Source organism: Rhinichthys klamathensis, unplaced genomic scaffold, assembly GCF_029890125.1.
Source record: "Rhinichthys klamathensis goyatoka isolate OS25496 unplaced genomic scaffold, OSU_Roscu_1.1 h1tg000127l_1, whole genome shotgun sequence".
NCBI classification, from domain to species: Eukaryota; Metazoa; Chordata; class Actinopteri; order Cypriniformes; family Leuciscidae; genus Rhinichthys; species Rhinichthys klamathensis.
In genome coordinates, this window is record NW_026606664.1 from 2,170,957 (window position 1) to 2,191,138 (window position 20,182).

At 38.2% G+C, this 20,182-nt stretch overlaps 1 protein-coding gene across 1 annotated transcript in view; it reads left to right on the forward strand.

Annotated features, from left to right (window-relative positions):
* Positions 1-466: 466 nt before the first annotated feature.
* The window catches only part of ncanb (neurocan b), a 133,189-nt gene continuing 113,473 nt past the window's right edge, over positions 467-20,182 (forward strand). The window contains exon 1 of the mRNA XM_056256470.1: positions 467-795. Within this exon, the coding sequence (XP_056112445.1) occupies positions 737-795 (59 nt within the window). The 5' untranslated portion in view covers positions 467-736. The remainder of the gene's footprint in view (positions 796-20,182) is intronic.

Consider the following 20,182-nt stretch of genomic DNA (forward strand, 5'->3'; position numbering starts at 1 on the left):
TAAGTACAATCAACTTGGATGTTTGAGTCATTTCAACTTAAATTACATTAAATTGACTTAAAAATGAGTTGAATCTTGTATAACTTATTTTGATGCGTAAAAGCACAGTAAAAACATATGTTGTCATAACTTATTGAGCAAATAATCTTTTTACAGTGAATAATAGCATATAACGTGTGTGGTAGCCTACTTGGTCATCTGAAAACACTGTTATAGGCTATGCATCTATATGCATATTTACTAACAATACATACCTTTTTGGGGGATTCAAATAATTTGATTAGTCAGATCAACCCACCATATTCTTCATAATTATTTTGCAGCCTGTAAAACAAATCTGCCCAATCAAATAACCAAACAAAGGACGGAATCGCTGATATATTGTGCAAAATATTATCCATCCCCCACCGAAGTCCACAGAGAATTGTCTATACCATCTAACGCACTCTCTTGCCTCAGCATCTGCTCCGTTCTCTTTGGTGAGGTGAGGGGGGAAACGCTCTGAGCCTCCGCACGCGCTTTTGTTCAGTGTCTCCTCGCGACCGGCGAAGTGCGCGCCGTTTCGAGATCTTCTCTGCGCGAGCGCCGCACGAGACGCAGGCTGAGGAGAAATATCGTGCTTTCTGAACGATTTTAACCAAGGAGTCCATTTCAACACATTTGTGAGACTAAACAGATTTATACATTTTTGAATGGTTTACCTCAGCGGCTGTTATCACCTACTCTGCTGTATCTGATGCGACGCGGCATTCCTCTGGACTTTCTGAGGCGACGACGCGCTTTACTTCAGAGAAGGTGAGAACAAGGGCTATTTTTATCCTGAACTGATTGCGTCTTGTCTTATAAATGTATAATGTGGTGTAGGATGTTTTGTGTTCAGGACGGGTTATATACAGCCCCCTTGCCTATATAGCGCAATACCTCAGTGAGGACAAAACCAGGAGCACTACGATATTGAACGGCTGGCTGTTCAGTGCAGAAGTCTATTGATGAGCAATGTTTTTATTGACATTATGTGTATTCTGCTCAGATATAAAATATATGAAAAGTAGAGCGCTGTCTAATTTTTGTTCTGTTCTCAAACAGTTAATCACTTCTCAAATAGCCTATTAAGTGATTTGGAAAGTACTAGTATGATTAAATGAGACTTTATATATACATTACTCTATAGTGACATTACAAGTGCCTGAATGTTCATATGTGGATATAGGGAAAACAGGACAAGTGACTCATTTTCCTTGCCTTGATATAACCCCCCACCTGCATACTGTCATTTGCAGCAATGCCTTGATGTGAAGTGGTTGAAAGAAATCTCATCATAAAACAGCGAGTGAGAATTTTGGGATCGAAAGGGACCCCGCATTGTTTTTCTCATTTGCAGAGTGTCAGCTGGATGCTGTTTAAAGCTGACAAGTGCTGAGCGCTGCCAGTCTTGTGCCCGCCTCAAACAACAGCGTGTAGCTGGTGGGAGAGGAAGACAGACCCGAATTTCCCTTGGCATTCTGTCATGACCGTCTCTGTTGTCTCTGTTCGGTCTGAGCCGCTGAGTCTCTACCTGACAGAGCACTCCAGGTGCTTCTTGCATCAGTCTGCAACAAGTCGTGATGCTGACGAGAGAAAAGTACAGCAGAGTGACTTTTGAATGTGAAGATGTGTGTTATTTGTCAAAGATCATCAGAAATAGGAAGTGGTGCAAGTTGTGGCACCAGGTGCCCTGGGGAAATTTCAGGCAGCTGTTTTGCAGCAAATTGGTTGCTGTGTGGTAAGGTTCTTAGCGTTTCTCTCTTCTCTTCTCTTCTCTTCTCTTCTCTTCTCTTCTCTTCTCTTCTCTTCTCTTCTCTTCTCTTCTCTTTTTACCATATACCCTATGGGGTGTTCATAATGGCAATGGTTTGCATCAACATTTTTGTTGAGAGTTGCCAATTTCCAGCGACACAAGTAATGCGACAAAGTTTGAGCCCATATTTATGTAGATAAGCCATGCAGTGCCTACCAATGGGAGTGCAGACAGTCATTATTCCGGCATAGTTGGAACTAACGGCCAATTTACCAAAATAACTAAAGCCGCCCAAAAGCTGGAGCTTTCTTAACCTATATATGTGTGTGTCATTTTACTTGTATCATTTAAGATGATTGCTTTTAGTTTTCACTGTTCCATCTTTCATTTATTTATAAAGAATAATATTGCCCATTTATTGGTTATTGGCCATTACATGAACATTGGTTTAGCTGTATTGGCCAGAATTTTAGTCTATCCCTATTTTTAATTCACCAAATAAACATATGGGTATCTGCTGAGGCTATGTCACTAAACACACACCCTGTCACCCTCAAGCAACCCTGTGCTAGTTGCATCTATATCAGGGTGAGTGCACTGAAATGGCGCTTCCAGGTTCAAAGACATTTCTTTCCAAAACCAAGTCCCAGTGGAGCAGCGCAGGCTTGCCAAACCAAGCAGCCTTTCATGTTGGCTTCAGAACCTCAGTATATCTCCTTGGGGCATCCATTCTGCTCTTTATCTGAGCGCCCTCTTCTTCTCCCTGTATATTCCTAAATGCCAGCGGAACACCTCTGAGCATGTTGTCTCTTGAAGAAAAAAGTGGAAATTGCCTTGGAGCGCAACCGTTTTGGCGTTGGGTGACTTTTAGAGGGCACTTGATTGATTCTCACATTTTAATAATTGGCGTTTCCGCTCGACTGCGTAGTTTAGTGCCAACAATCATACAGTATGGGGAGGGGGGAAGCTGCGCTGACAGGTGGAATTGAAATTGTACTTGAATAGCATCCAGACAACTAAATGCCTTTGAATTTCTGGAGATAATGTCCTTGTCGTAAATTAGCATGCTCCATACTTAATGGGCCAAGTCTACTAAAATTACTCAGGAAATTGCAATTTAGGGATACTTCATGCTAGTTTTGTGTTCCTGCATATAAGTCACGTTGAAGAATGGCGACTACAATTATTTTTTGTGACAAAGGCTGTTGTTTAATTATGCAAAGTTGGCAGTCTGTAAATGTCTTAATTTATGCCCGCACTTATCCAGGTTGGTGTCTCACAGTGTGTGCACACGCTCTTGATTGACAGCTGACAAGAAAGAGTAGCTGTGTCTAATCCCATGAGCCAGAGGAACCGGTTGGCAGCTGCTGTCTCTACTACATGTGTCAGCCGCCAATCCGCCTTCACCCAAAGCTTGAATATTTATCGGCGCCCAGACCTGAAATACATTATTCAGAATGGGCATTTGCCTTCTTAAACACCTTAAATGAATCATGACACTTGGTCTGTGTTTTGCTGGATTCTAAATGGGACTGTACGGGTTTAACTTTGCAGAGGGAAAAGAAAAGATTAATTTTAATTTCTTTTCAGCATTAATTCTTTTTCTATCTTGAATAGATTCCATTTGGCTCGCAGGTCCGCTCAGACAAAAACACACTACCTTGCGGTTTAAAGATTAATTTAGAAAATGTTTTATCGCTTACCCTGTGGGAGAGGTCCAGAAGGAAAAGAAGCCTGATAATTATGCCAGCAATTTGCACAGTGCTACTGGTCCTCTGTCCTCCTCGTTTCTTGTTATTTTTAACCTGTGTTTTCAGCACTGGACAGTTCCCAAGCTTTGGCCATTGTGAACACAGCTGCTGGCTGCTAATAAATGAACAAGACCAGCAGCATAGCTGCAAATGATATTTGCTCCAAGAAGAAAACGGCCTGTTCCTCTTTGCGTTTGCATTCGGGATGACAGCAAAGCTGAGAAAGGACTGATGAGTGGTGGTTCACAGGACAAATGGCCTTGTGACTCCAGCTGCATTCATCTTTGCCTCACAAGTGCTTGGATTTTTTTTAGCTGAACAGGTATGGAATTCATTGGAAATTTATTTTCCATATTTCTTCTTCTGTGGAACACAAAGTAAGATTTTTTTTGAAAACGTTGTGGTTTTTAGTCCGCATAATGGAAGTCAGTGTGGTCCAAAACAACATTGGACCCCATGGATTTTTATTGCAACTTTAAGTTAAAGAGGGGTGCATTGCCCATACAATGAATTAACTCGCTGCTTAACTAGCATAGCATGATGCATCGTTTTATTAAAGGGATAGTTCACCTAAAGCATGCAAATATTTACTGCAAGACTGTTGCTGTAAATCAAGGCGGTTCGAAACAAGGAAACCCAATCGCTCTGCATGGCTTGCTTTTAATCCTATTCTCATTCTCTTTGTCTATGCATTAGAAGCACCTCAGTAATCGTACAGCTACTATCTTACCACCATGGGAAAAAAGCACAGGGGAAACAAAATATAATTAATTTCTTTGAAATCCCTGTATTCCTGGTTGCACCCCATCTTTCTGTTTCCATCAGGCTTCATAAATGTAATCTGCGCATGCCATATCGTTCTGTCAGAGATTAGTTTGCCTTGACAATGAGGTTTTCTCCATGCCAGATATTTCAATATATCATTCATTAACATGGAAATTACTTTTATAGAGGTTCAGATTGTGTCGTTGGGTTCATACTATTACGTAGTTTGAGGAACAGTTCATTTTTTTCTAGTTATTGATTCCTCCTGCTTGATGAGAAACATGTTGATGCACGTGAGCACATATTTGTTTCTCGCGCAATGAATTAAATGGGATAGATGTTTGTAGATTTATTCGATTTCAGTGCATGCAGATACAGTGCATTGTTCTGTAGTTTTTCATAGTAACTTGTGCAACCTCTCTTAAAAGGACAGGTCACCCAAAAATGAAAATGCATCATATTGTTCCTTTCTTTTGAGGAACACAAAATATGTTGTTCTCTCTCTTTTCCATGCAATTACAGTGTGAAAACACCATGAGTCATTCAATGGCCTGGAAGACTTTGAATAATACTAATATTACTTGGGATGAACCGATTCGAAAATTTTGACTGATACTATAATTCTTTATATTTGAAAACCGATAAATTGGTCGATAAAACAAAATCCAAATTTTTATATAATTTTGAGAGCCTGATCAAAAAAACAAAAGTCTCACCATTAAAAGCCATGTCCCAAGCACACAATTATAATGTTCTCATCATAATTTTATGTAGCTTATATGACAGACTTGCGCTGCACATGTTGCACTTAACTGTATTTCCTTTTTGAAGTGATTCCAATCATATTTCAAGCCATTCAAAACCATCACGGTGAACAGTGTGAAACTGAAGTGTCTCAGCTGAGGGAAATAATCCATTATTTATCGGCTTTAATATATCGGCCATGTTTTTTTATTGGGCCGATAACGATAACATTAAAAATTGCCGATACCGATATGGTGGCTGATATATCATGGATCCCTAAACATTGCTATTTTTTAAACTACTATGAACTACTGAGGAATCTGACTTTTTCCGCGTTTAAATCGGGTCTATAATCGGGTCCCCGGTGCATCTACCAACCCAGAAAACGTGAAAAATGACAAGTTACCCAGTAACTTTGTTTTGGTAAGCCTTTCTTACTTTCATAAAAATAGGCTGATCAGATTTCGCTCCCCTTCTGACGTAGGAATATTAACCCCTTCTTATTATAATATTAACGCCCCTTAATCTGTTTCCACCCACGGCACCGCCATTTGATTTTCGCAAGTGACAACAGTGTAACCAGTTCTAACGCAAACGTTCGAGCAAAGCATGTCATCTGTCGCTCAGGCTTCATCCTTGTGGTATTTTGACCAAAAAATGTCACAGCTGTCTTATAAAGACCTCAGGGAACTGTGTCAACTTGTGTAAAAGTTAAACATGACGGTACATGCAAGTCGATGAGATGACTCAATGTAACTCCACAGCAACTACATAAATGTATTCACTAACCATTCAGAAACGTCCAGGTGCATCTAAAAGTTACAACCTCTTCCTGAGTCTCTGTAAGGCTGCACTCCCCTACTGGTTATTTCTGAGATTTTGGATGAATGTGATTTGCGTTTTGTTATTCCTGGAGTATCCGAAGCTCGTGTAAAGGATCAACCATCTTCTGAAAGGAGGTCAGGGAGCAGCAGCTCATTTGCATTTAAAGGGACACACACAAAAATGGGCAAATTTGACACACTATGTTAAATGATCTGGGGGGTATTTCGAGCTGAAATTTCACAGACACATTCTGGGGACACCATAGATTTATACATCTTGTCAAAAGGGGCATAATATGTCACCTTTAAGTGAACTATCCCTTATGGGACTGCCCTGAGCTGTACTAGATGATTGAGAAGTGACAGTTGAGGAGTTTATGTCAAAACCTCTCTTGTCCCCCCTGTATCAGATCACAGCTGGGATCAGCTGTTCTAGAAACAGTCTGTCCACCTTGACAACCTCGCCAGACTGAAACATACACCACTGACTGAACCTGCAAGTCTCAATTTGCTCAGTGCATCTCAGGTCAAAAGTTCCCACAGAGGTTTTTCTTCGCTTTTAGTGGGATGTAATGCGATTTTCCAATGCCACACTTGAGCGGTTTAGCACAAAGGCACAAATTACGGCTTTTATAAGATTTGTGTGTTGCCTTACGTCAGAGTCTGAAACTATGACACGAGTTGTGCATGTAAAGTCATTTAGAAGCTTATGTTCATGCTTTTTCTACAGATGCCATGTTATTGAAGATGAAGTGAAAGATGGGAATTGCAATTTCCTTCTAAAATATTACACTGTTCTTTAGTGATGTCATCGAAATCAACAGGCCTACAGTCTTACTCTAAAACAAAATTGTTCATGTGCTACTAAATATACAGGATGAAGGGGATTTGGCAGATTGGTAATTGACATATTGATACCAGAGAGCCTTTTTGCACACTTTGAAGTGCACTTCTAGTTCCCAACTTCAAAGACGTATAATCATAATCCAAATAGCATTTAGGAAGCATTTCATCCCACTTTTTTCATTTTCTGCTCCTTCAAAATGTGTTACCATTATCTACAACCATTTATTCTCATTAGTTAATTCAGAGTGTCTTTCTTCAGTGCCCTTCTGAGTGTCTTTTACGTGTGCTCTGCAAATGTAAAATATTAGAAAGAACAGGTCTCGGTCTCCACCGCTGGTGGGCTCTCTGCCATTTCTGCCCACCTTTGTGTAATTAACAGGCCCTGAAATTTATCTCTGTCTAAGTTTTAATTATCTAGAGCCGATACTCTGAACTCTTTGACTTTTCTTATGGCGCCTATGCCAAGTGTGCTTGACTATAGGGCAAGTGGGAATTCTTTGTTTCTTGGCATCGATCAGGGATGTTTATAACAGTAAGAAGTTATTCTTAAAATGTCAACCCTGTTACCATGATTTTGTATGATAGTTAAATATTCTTCCAAATAAGAACCTTGTAGTTTAAAGCTGCAAGATTTTCTCCCATCCAGCGGTGAGATTGTATATGACAACTGAATATTACTTTCTAGCCCCTCCCATTCCGAGGGCGTTTTAACTCCTACGGTGGCCTTATTATTCCAAGATTAACATGGCTTCCAGTTCGACTTCGTCCTCATGTGATCCGTCGCAGCACACAGATTTGTGTTACAAGGTAAACAATCTTTTTTCATCATTGACGCGAGGAAAAGTATCCTAGACGTCGTTCTAGCGTTATGCACAACCATGCTATAGTTAGCCAAGCAACTATAAAACTTTGAATTTACACAAATAGGCTGAATTACCTGTCGAGAAGAAAGCAGGCAACTTCGGCGTACCTTTTAAAATCCTTGCTCCTCATGAGCTCTTTCCATCTTGGAAAAGCCACTCCAATATTGACTTTGGTCTTGTTGATTTGCCTGTCGCAATGTCGTTTTAATTCTCTCTTTCCCTCCCTTGGCGACTCTGTTACATGTCCTCGAGAATAGGCGTGATCCTCCATCTTCAACATTTCAAATCTGCCGGCAGTCGCGAGTAATCTCCCCCTCGCATTCGTCACGGTGCCACTGACTGTAAAAGCACGAAAAGGCGAAGCTTGAATTTCCAGGTATGTCCCTCTTTGGCTAATGTATTTTCAAGATGGAGGCGCAACATGGCTGCCACCATTTGAGCGACTCGCTCGTATGTATTCTGAATGGCAGATTCTACTCTTACGAAAATACTTGATTAGTTGGTGGAAGTAATTACACATGAATGAGCACATATATGAGAACAAAGTGTTTTTTGCTAAGAATCAACTTTACTTAAAATTACTCAGTGTAGCTTTAATGACCTTTTAAAGGCATAACTATAGCACAATATTATTATTGTTATTGTTACTAAAATATAAGTTACTAGTTTAGAAATGAAGTTTAGAAGAACTTAAACAAAAATTTTAAGTATTGTCTTTGCAACTAATTAAAATAAAATCAGTTTAAGTTGAAGTACTAAAAGGACTAAAACCGAAAAAATATTGAGCTAAATAGAAAAATTTAAAATATAAAAAAGCAATAGCACATACAAATTGAATAAACTGAAAATATAAAAATAAAAGTTAATTCAGAATATTAATTAATACTATAATAGGATGTGAATAATACTAAAATAACACTGGCTTGAGAGGGTACAAAACAATTTATAACCCCCAAATATTGTCTGATAGAATGTTAGTTTATAAATCTTCTAAAATTCATAGAATGACCGTTGAATATAATGACCCGTGGATCACAGAAATGGAATGGAATTACCTTACATTTTACAAAGGAGCCCTTTTTAACTTCACCAACCCTCCTGCAGTGCTAGATATAAATTCCACCTCATTTTCAGTGACCTTCATTGTTCTGACAGGAAGAGATCAAATGGGTCAGATCGTTCTTTTGTTTCTCCTTATACTGTGAAGCAAAAGAAAGAACACTGATGAAGGTAATTAGTGCTTCTAGTTTACTTGTCAGTCAGTTTCATACTGCATTAATGGCGGACTGGTGAAGAAAATCCACTGCCCACACCTTCCTGTCAATCAATATGGAGGAATAATATCAGAGCCAATACCAATGCAGAACCACACATGGTGCTAAGCTGATGTACAATATGAACTGAACATTTAAATGCCCTTTTCTCATTACTCAATCAGTGTTTAACATCAAGTACTTTGAGCCCTTTGGGCTGTTTAGAGTAATATTCTGGGTTCAAATGAAGCTCAATCGAAAGCAAAAATCTTGTTACATTGGGGCACTTACAATAGTGAATGGGGACAGTTTTAAGAATGTGAAGCTTATAATTTTATAAATGTGCTTACATTTATTCTTCTGTTAAAACCTGTGTGTTATTTGAGCTATAAAGCTGTCTAAATATGTCTAAATAATATAATGTCAAAAATAATTTAAGGCTTAATGGCACGCCAATGGCAAAAAAAGTGTAAAATTGGATATAACTTACATTTACATTTACATTTAGTCATTTAGCAGACACTTTTATCCAAAGCGACTTACAACTGAGGACTAAACCAAGCGAGTCATCGTGAATAGACAAAAACAACGCAAGAAGTAGACAAAAACAACGCAAGAAGTGCTCAAAATACAAAGTTCAGACATTGCTCGGAGTAGCATAAGCCAGATAAGCAAGGATTTAAAGGAAAGGAAATTTTTTTTTTTTTTTTTTTTTTTTTTACGTTAAGTGCTCATGGAAGAGATGAGTTTTCAGTTGTCTTTTGAATGCTGTCAGGGATTCTGCATTCCACTTTACATAGAAAAGATTAGTAAGGGATACAGTAAAATCATGTTAACACTCCCATGTTAACACTCTTTGTGTGTTGTGGCTGTAATATTGAAACCGTGATTATTTTAGTGTATTGATTGGCCCCATTCGCTTCCATTGTAATGCCTCTTTGTAAAGTTACAGTTACATTATTGAAATTTCAGCTAATTTACGCAGACAAAAAAGTCTATTGTCTATTGTCATTAGTGTAGCAATGTATGTCACTTTCAAACCAAGCAGCTTTCTGTTGGTCAGTGTTGCATTTGCACGATCAACTTGCAAAATATACGTGGGGAAATCTTTCACCCTCGCGCGAAATTCCAGATTGTGTGGATTCCTACTGAAATTATTTGATTTTGTGGTTTACCACAAAATTTTTGTGGTAATCAACATTTATGCCGCACCACTGCAGGATGCTTCTATTATGATGTGCTCTCTTTTGTTGTTTGTTGATGAGTGATAATTTATTATAGCATCTTCAGTGCAGCAAAGAAATAGATTCATCTCCTTCTGGACGTGATGAGAAGGTCAGAATGTTGCTTTGGGGAGTTTAGCGTCTGAAATGCAATCACGCCGCTTGATTACACTGGCATTCATCATCACCGCGCACAAACTGTCCCTGTTCTCGTCTTGCAATCAAAGACGTCTCTTCATACAGTAGGTGCTACATTTATAAATGCCTGATCTTGTAGATGGACCACTGGAATGACTTCTGTGAATTAAAACCATACTTTTGACAACCAGCACGGATGGGGATTTTAACGAAAAGTATGTTTTTTTTTCCTTAACCCTCTGGGGTCCTTCATTTCAGAGTCACACTCAGGACCTTCGGGTCCAAATGGGCCGGAAGGGTGGGATTAATATTTATTTAAAAAAAAATCATCTTTTTTTTTTTTTACTTGTTTTTTATAATATTTTTTCTTTTCTTTTTTGGTGTTTTGAGATAATTTCAAAAATAAAAATGATTTATAATTAATATTAATGCAATAATTATGACCCATTTTTTCCCCATTGAATATAATAGAAATTTAAAAAAAATATTATTATTATTTTTTTTTTTTTTTTAAAGCTGTATTTCATTTTAGAGTCAAGCCTAGGCCTCATGAAAGCAATTTTTGAAATGAGATGGATGCCATCTGGTGGACAAACTGAGCATTTTAAAAATTCAAAACCCATATGTAATCTGAATTTATTAGTGTGTATGTGTATAAAAGTGTGTTTGTGTGTGTGTGTGTGTGTGTGTGGATGTGTCTGTTTTGCACTCTTGATGTTTTATAGATTCACCCCTTCACTGTTGTGTGCTTTTTTTCTGGATCGTGGCTGATTTGTAGTTTGTACGCACAAAATAACTCTGTATTTTCACATTTTTGCCAATTTCCGATTCATTTCCTATGCGGGTCCATTTGGACCCGAAGGTCCTGAGTGTGACTATTTTTTTTACAACCACTTAGACTATTCAAATCCTGTCCCCAATTTTTTGGGGTGTTCATATGCCAAGTACCAACAAAGTCACCAAATTTCGGACCATTCCGATAAAGCAATGATTTAAAAAAAAAAAATATTTAAATGCTTCGGGTCCATTTGGGCCGAAGGACCCCAGAGGGTTAAGTAGTGCGGCGATAGTAAAAGTCAGAGCTGAATGAATTAATCTTTTGACCCAGTTTTTTTTTGTGTGAATCAAAAACATATAGGCTGTGTCTGAAATCGCCTCCTATTCCCTCATTCACTATTCCCTACATTACTCCACTAATATAGTTCACTTGAAGGAGTGAATGAAAACGCGTGAGTGATTTCGGACACTGAGTGCGCCTCTTTTGCATAGTTTGTGCTTGCTGTTTAATAATAGTTTATTAATAATAAATTTAGTATACTGGCAGCTCCAGTAGTAAGATAAAAAGATAGAACTCTGTCATGGAAACTATGTATAAACCTTAATAAAACAATTTATTAATTAATAAAAAAACGAATTTATATCTGCATGATATTACGCTGTAGCCACATTGGACTAGCGATTTGGAAAATGGATGGATGGATGATTCAGCTGTGAGCGCCATCTTCTGGTCAGACAAGGGAATTAATTCGGCACAAGACTCTCATAGTGCATTATGGGTATTCTCTAGCCGTATTGCAGTGCATGGTGGGATTGGATGAGTGCACTCGATAACGTCCACTATGGTTTCAGACACCTCTACAAATGGCTGTCCCGTCAAATAGTGCCCTATTTAAGGCTATAGGGGGCGATTTCGGAAACAGACACAGTGTCTGATTCACAAACAAATGACTCTTTTGAGCTCTTCCTTTTTAGGGAATCAAAACCATACAGTGAGCAACCACTGTAGTCTTGTTCATGAATGAATGACTATTGAGCTGCTTATTTTTAATAAATGAAGGACTTACAACTCAACCAGTGTAGTTTGATGCACAATCAAATTAATCATGCAAACAGTGCATTCCGATTCACAAACAATTGACTTATGAGCAGGATCTTTTTATCGAGTCAAAAACACAGTGTAGTCCGATTCACAAAACAAATCATGAGCCGATGACAAAACAAATGACTCTTTTGAGCCACTTATTTTTAGTGAATCAAAAACATACAATGCATAATCTGATTCACAAAAGAATGACTCTTATGAGCTGCTTATTTTTAGTGAATTAAAGACATTTTGTAGCCTGGTTAAAACCAGACCATTCTAAGTTGTAACTGAGTTATGGTCTGGCAAAGCGTCATAGACAAATCATTTCCAGTGGGGCGTCACCAACGGACGTCGCGGATAAACCTAAAACCAATCAGAGCGATGAAGGAGATGACGTATGAAGAGCGGCGAGAAACATCTCCGAGTGTTGTTCTTTGCTCGGTTTTTAACAAAAATGAAACGTTCAAATCGCTTAAAACAGACGCGATCGCTGATTCGAACGAGTGATGTTCGACGGCGGCATCCATCTTTGTAATGTAGGCTACAAAATCTGCTTCAAAATCCCAGCGCTGTCGTCATCGTTGTAAGCCCGCCCCAACGTTTCTGATTGGTGCCTCGATTTCGACAGATTGGAAATGGGTTTGAATGAGCTCTTTGCCAGACTAACTTTCAGAGCAAATCTAAAATTGCCCGGAAGTTGTCTGGGTTTTCCCAGGCTAGACATTTTGCTCAACCAGTGTAGTTTGATACACAAACGTCTCTTATGCAATCAGTGTATTCCAATTAACAAACAAATGCTCATTTGAGGCAGTTCTTTTAAGTGAGTGAAAAAACATGTAGGCCTAATCTGATTCATGAACAAATGACTCATATGAGCTGCTTATTTTTAGTGAATTGAAGACATACACCTCAACAAGTGTAGTCCGATGCACAAACAAATGACTGTTATGAGCCAATTCTTTTTAGCGAGTTAAAAATATATGTAGTCTGATTCCTGAGACATATAGTCTGTGTATTTAAAAGCAAATTAAACATTAAATGTTTGGTGATGTTGTACTCATCCCTGCTTTAATACTCAAATACCACAGTGTTGTTCCTCTTACAGTCACTATTGCAGTGAATTGCATGGCCGCTTCAAAGGAAGTCTCAGTGCTAAGTTATAGGCCGTTTTATGAGGCTTTTGTCAAACTTGTATTTGCAAAATAGTTTGAGTGGACTCCCTTCGTGTTCCTCCCTCACTTTTTCGCAGCCAGCACCACTGTTCGCGTTTAATTAGCCTGCGGGGAGTAGCCCTGCCTTCCCTCCTTTGAGCGGGATTATGTATCACTGTGTTGGGAGTAGAGCTGTTCTCCCTTCATTAATTATAAACAGCATATCCAGCAAACCGTCCAGTTGCCAGGCCAATAAATAAATAAAAGCCCCGTTATGAGATAATAAAGTCGACATGAAACCCAACAGCTCGCAGCGGTCCGATTCAGCTTTTTAAAGTATTAGAACGCCAAGCTGCCCAAACCAACTTCAAAATACCACATTCTGAACATGCATTCGCTGCACCGTATGGTATACTGAACATTATAGTATTGTATTATAACACTTGTTGTTGATGAAAATATGCGTTTCCCATTTGTAATTCAAGTATAGTTTCTGTCATACACTTTCTGGCTGTTAGTAGCATGAGGAAACAAACTCTTTCGGAACATTTGAAGCATCAATAAAGACTGAGACGCTCCCATAAGGGGCTGAAACAGTTGGCGTCTCTGACAGGATGACATTCATCAGACCTGTTAGCGCTGGATTGTTTCAGGCTGCGCAGATAGAGAGAGGAATCGCACGTTGTCTCCCCGGGCGAGCTGCGTGAAGGGTTTGGCGTGGAAGTGGGACTTCAACAGCGAGAGATGATTAACACGGATCTAGGCTCGAATAGTTCTTGCACAAAGTTGGCAGAGGGGAAGGTGAGGGACCATGTGACGTGGTAGATTAAGGTTAGTGACTGGTGAAGGGCATTGAAATATATTCCTTTGTTCGATTCGCTTTTTAAAGTTTAATAAGTGTTACAGAATGTGATGGGTGGATATTGATTAGTGTAATACACTGGGGTGTCACACTGTTGCGGTTTATCCTGAGTCAGTCATTGCAACATCTCTGTTGTGTGCTTATGAAAGCTTTAAAATGTCCACCTCTTAAATAAAATATAGAGCTGGGTACAGATATTGATTTTCTTTTGAACAATCCCGAATGATATTACAATCCCGTGTTTGATCATTTACTCTATGCCGGTCATTTATGAGCAGTGTTGGCTGATTTACAAGGAAATGACTGTTATGAACCGGTTCTTTTTAATGAATCAAAAACATAGGCCTACAGCTTGAAAACTGTAAATCGAATGATTTTTATGTGCTGCTTCTTTTTAGTGAATCAAAAGCATACAGTTTGACCAGTGTATTCCTATTCATGAACAATAACTGGTATGAACCAATCCACAAATTAATTATTCTTATGAGTCGCTTCTTTTTGATTCCAACACATACAGCTTGACCACTGACCAGTCTAGTCCGATTCATGAACAAATGACTCTTATGAGCCACTTTTTGTTAGTGAATCAAAATGTACAATGTGACCAGTATAGTTTGATTCACAAACAAATGACTCCAAGCGCTTCTTGTTAGCGAAACAAAAACATATACAGAATGACCAATGTAGTCTGATTATTGAACAAATGACTCATATGAGCCATTTATTGTTAACGAATCAAGAGCATTTACAGTGCAACCACTGTAGTCCGATTCACAAACAAATGACTCTTTTGAGCTGATTCTTTTTAGTGAATCATTAATAAACAACATGACCAGTATAGTTCGATTCATGAAACAAATTATGAGCTGATGACTCTCATGGGTTAGCTCTTATGATGAGTAATTCAAAAGAAAACAGGCAAAATGCCACAAAAGGTAAAATAAATGACATCCAATCAAATGACCTCATCTTTTGCGGTCAAAATTAGGAAACGGTCAGATTATGCTGCCTTAGCAAATCGGCGTTACATTACTGCTGTTCTCGACAATGTGCCTTTGTAAAAGTGGGGATTTAGCACTTACTAGCATGAAGAACAAATATAGACACAGACTGTACATAGAGATCGATTTAAGACTCAAACTCTCTTTGATACAAAATCATACCCCGAGTAAATTCTTGTTTTAAATGTTGATCATATATTATACGAGCAAGAATGCCATGCAATATCTCCCAAATATCCAAAATTGCAAATGTGATTTTATACATCAGTCCAACAAACAAAAGGGTCATATTAAGTGATGATGTACATTTTAAACAGTATTGTTTGCTCTTATTTGAAACGAAGTTCTAGTTCTTCCAACGAAAGCCACGGTAGAACTGTTGTGCGTCTCCAACAAACACAGTGTTTCGTGAACACTCCTGCAGCTTTGAACGAATATGGAGAGTCAATGATTCAATTACCCATTGATAAATACAGCCTTGCTTCGTTACTGAATAAATGAATGAACGAATCAATGACTCACCCATTAATATAGTGATTTACTGCCACCTACTGGCTGTTTTTACCATCATTGCCTATTTCTCTATGAGCATTTTTTATTGAAACCATTATATATAAATCTGAGTCTAATCAATAAATCTGTACTGATACCCAGCCTTAATAAGTATACTGTATTGTTCAAGTTTGAACCGAGGTATATGTGAAAGTAAAATCCTGGAGGCATTTCAAGGCTTTTTGAGGGCTACTGCACTTACCGGTTATTCGGATATCAAGGTTAACACATTGCTTGCACAAGTTTGAATACATTGTGGCGATAACTACATTTGACCTGCAATATGAGGACTCTATAATAATATGAGTAAGAAACATTCCCTTTCTGATATCTCCTCTGCTCATGGATACCTTATCAACTGACTTTCTGTCTGTGTTATGCTGGAAATAATCGAGTGGGTGGGGAGTATGCTGGTTGGTATGGCTGGTGGAAATCTAAGCGAATCCCTTGCAGTGTTACCATTAATCAGACTTCTGCACTACCATCTGACACCACTCATATGGTTCTCAGCAGGAGGGGAAAAGACAATCCAGGCAGACAGGTGAAGTGGGAGAGACTATGTATCATGTTATAGACAGTACCTGTCACAATCTGAGGTACTGCGCACAAGGTTTCCAGATTGAATTCCCTTCTCGCTGCAGTCCTGATGCAGTTGATGAAGATGAGGAAGACTGGTGGTATGACGTCTGGTCTCATTGCAGCATTTTTTAGGCCAAGAATTGCCCTCTTTGAAAGAAAGGGCAATATGATGAGCATGTAAAAGGACTGCTTTTTAAAATGATGTTTAGGGGGTAGCCTAGCAACACCCTAGCAACCACCTAAAACACCCTAAAAACCACCTAGCAATGTCCCAGCATCACTGCACTGAAAATGCAGCTTCCTATAAACCAGTGTTTTTAGATGACGAAGGGAGTGAAAATGTCAGATCGACAGCTTATTAAAGACTCATAACGCATTCTCGCGGGGTCAAGTTCTTCCCGTGGATATGTAGATGCCCAATAACAAATCATTGTGTCAGATTTCCTAATCTGAGAAATACTAGTGTAATCCTCCATTGCAGTTGCTAAAGGAGATTAATTAAACACACAGTAGGATTAAATGCTTTTACCTCCAGTCCCACATGCTTCGGGATCAGGCGGCAGCATTATGAATGAGAACATCTGCCCTACCCTTCCAGTCTCATCAATAACACTGTCTCTTTGATCAATGCAGCGCATGTGCCATGTGGGCCGTGCCGCTCGCTTTATATCGCGTTAATTCAGGCCAGAGCCCGAAACCTGTTGCTTGATATTTGGGTGGCACGGGGGGAAAGACCATTAAATGACCTAAATGATGTCAGTGCATTTACTATTTATAAGGGAATTTGATGTTATCAATGTTCGTAAGACCACATCTGTTCACTTTTGAGGCTGTTTTTTATGTAACTTAGTGCAAAATATTGAGTTCAAAATGAGAATTCAGATGGGAGCATAAGATACTAATTTGGCTAATATTTTAGTTACTGTACACTCATATGTAAATGTATCCAACGGAATTGCCTCTTTGTTGTTTAAAATATGTCTTGCATTAAATATGAGGGGTTTTTAATATTTTTTTTCTTCTAAAACTTCTCTAAACCTGTTTCACTTGCACCTAAGGAATCAAACTAAAAACTTTATTGCTGGTCCTTAGATTTTTATTGTCATCTGTGCGATATCCGTCCTGTGTTGTAAAGTAAAGAGACACTTTAAAATGATAGAGAGACATCTTTTTAATATTCATTCGCTTGAAAAATAGCAGCCAGACTTCTGTATAGAGAGACTTTAAATGGGGACACGGTGTATTGAATTATTCCCTGCTCAAATAAAACAGGCTTTGCACATTGTTATAAAGATTTAGAGCTCTGAATAAGGTGATATCACATCATTTAGATTCGTCGAGAAACTGCACTTTGTCACATTTAATGTGGAGCAGCTGTTTTCATGTTTGCAAATTTGTTCATTACCATTTTTGTCGCGAGCAACCAAGACAAAGCCCTTGAGATGCGCTTGGAAAGAAATTGTTACCACTTTCTTGCTCTCTTGATGTTTCTCGAAAAACTCTGTCTCTATTTCTCGCTAACAATACCGTTTCAGCGGTCTGAATTATTGGATGAATATATTAAAACTGTTGACAGATGGCTTGACACTGTCAGACAGACCAGCATGTTGCTTTATGCTTTTATGCTTTTAACTATAAACTTATGTTCCGAAGTCAACACAATATTACACCAACTCTACTACAAACATCTATGAACATCTTTATTTATATCCAGTGAGTGCCAGCAAATAAACTCTCTCAAGCATGGTGCAAAATTACCCAACTTACTCTTTCTATTTTTCTTTCTTTCTTTCTTTCTTTCTTTCTTTCTTTCTTTCTTTCTTTCTTTCTTTCTTTCTTTCTTTCTTTCTTTCTTTCTTTCTTTCTTTCTTGTTTATTTTTTATATATTTATTTATTTTCTATTTTAATATTTTTAAATTTTTCCAATTATTTTTAATATTAGTTTTTTATTATATTTAACCTTTTTGTATTTATTATTATTTAAGTTTGTATTATAATGTAAGTTGTTGGACTCTACACCTCCTTCTCTCTTCCTTTCCCATCACCCCATCTCATCATTGAAAGCAGGCAGAGCTTGATAAATACATTGGAAACTTTGATTCTTGTCACTAATTAGTTTGAGGCTCCTTTGAACTTTTTAAACCCAATTATTTGGCTTTCTTTGCCGTGTGGCTTCGAAAAACATACTGAGGAAAAACATGTATTGATGCTCCAAGACAGAAGATTGGGAAGGGCAGAAGGGCTGGTTAAATTGTGCCCTTGGGAACAAAAGCCAGCAGTCAAGATTCTCTCACAAAGACAGAAATAGTGCCCTGGATTTCTAGTGACTTACTTGCGACGGAAGAGGTCTATAAGATGGCATGTTTTGTCTGGCTATCAGTGTCCTAGTATTGATAGTTCACCTAAAAATGATAATTCAATCGTTCAAAACCTGTATGGCTTTTTTTCTTCCATGGAACACAAAAGGAGATGATTTGAAGAATGTTCACGCCGCTCTTAACCAATAAAAACACAGTGACCAGAAAAGAACCTTGTCTATCGAACCCAATAGCTTTGAGGAGAAACAGACCAAATGTATCCCTATAAAGCCTGCCATATGAAATAATAATCATAAAAATCTATTTTTGGAAAAGTTTAACATATAGAACATATACGCAAACTTTTTCTACATTTGTTTTTATATTTTTCTATGTGTTCTTTGTTGAGTGTCATATTTGAAACATCAAGCTTTTATGACTTAAATAGTATAAATTAGAAGAATATAAAGCTAATATTTAAAAGAGGAAAAAAAAACCTAAATTTTATTCAGAGGCTTAAAATGAGTAAATGTATATATACTGTACAGGTGAAACTCGAAAAATTTGAATATCGTGCAAAAGTAAATTTATTTCAGTAAGCGTTCATCTTAATATATTACTATTTAGAAGTTATTCTTATGTTTACTTTATAATAAAAGTAAAGATTTCACATCAAAAACACACATGACCCTTGACCTGAAGGTGAACATTTTTACAATTATCCTAAAATGCCTTTTATTAATAAAAAAGTATAAACTACCAATCGGACGACAGAAGGCATGTAGATTGCGTACGACAGGTTTTTCAGCAATTTAGAGGCCTTAGAAATGTGCTTATCAAATATGATACAGTAGGAAAAAAGCAGTGTGAATATTCTCCCAGAATTATTCTTTTTTTGTGTTCCGCAGAAGAAAGAAGTCCATACAGGCTTGGAATGAAATAAAGGTGAATAAATCATACCAGAATCAGCCATTTTGCCTGAATTCTGGCTTGTATTCTGGTTTCCTTTTGAATGAATTCTGTTTCATTCTGTATGCTGGGGAATACCCATGACATGCCATTTATTTTGACAATGTCGCTCGTGGCGGTTTGCCATACGTCCTGGAAAATGAGAAAGCGTTGCTTTGTTGGATGCTCTTATTAGGTTTTACATCAAACTGGTGGAGATAAGTAAATAAAAAGCTGCAAATGGAGCTCACACCGCTGCTTTCTTTTTCGTAACGAGTCGATGCTTCTGAATCAATGTGGCACCAGGGGTCCATTACATCTGACTGAGACAAAGGAATATTTGTGTGACCCTTACACTTTTGAGCGATTTCCTTCTGGGGTATTTTTTCCTCTTGTCTTCTTTCTCACCTCTCGTTTTCATTTAAAAGTCCTCCTTTAACACCGGAGACATCTACAGCTTCTCATTAGGAGCTTTAAGTGTGATTATTTTAATGAGCACGGATAAACAGGCAGGATAAAGTAGGACTTTCTGAGTGTAAATCCTTCTATTTTGACCATCTAGACTTCTTTGTCTTTTGTTCGGATCTCTTGAAAACTTGTCCTTCCCTGTTACCCTTTCTTCCCCTCCAAATCCATCACTTCATTTCTGCTAGATTGTTTGTCTTTCCCCTGCCAGCTCTTTTTCTCCCCGAGCGCATGTCTCTGAGAAAATTGAATCGGAGCGCTTGCCACAGTAGTGCTCG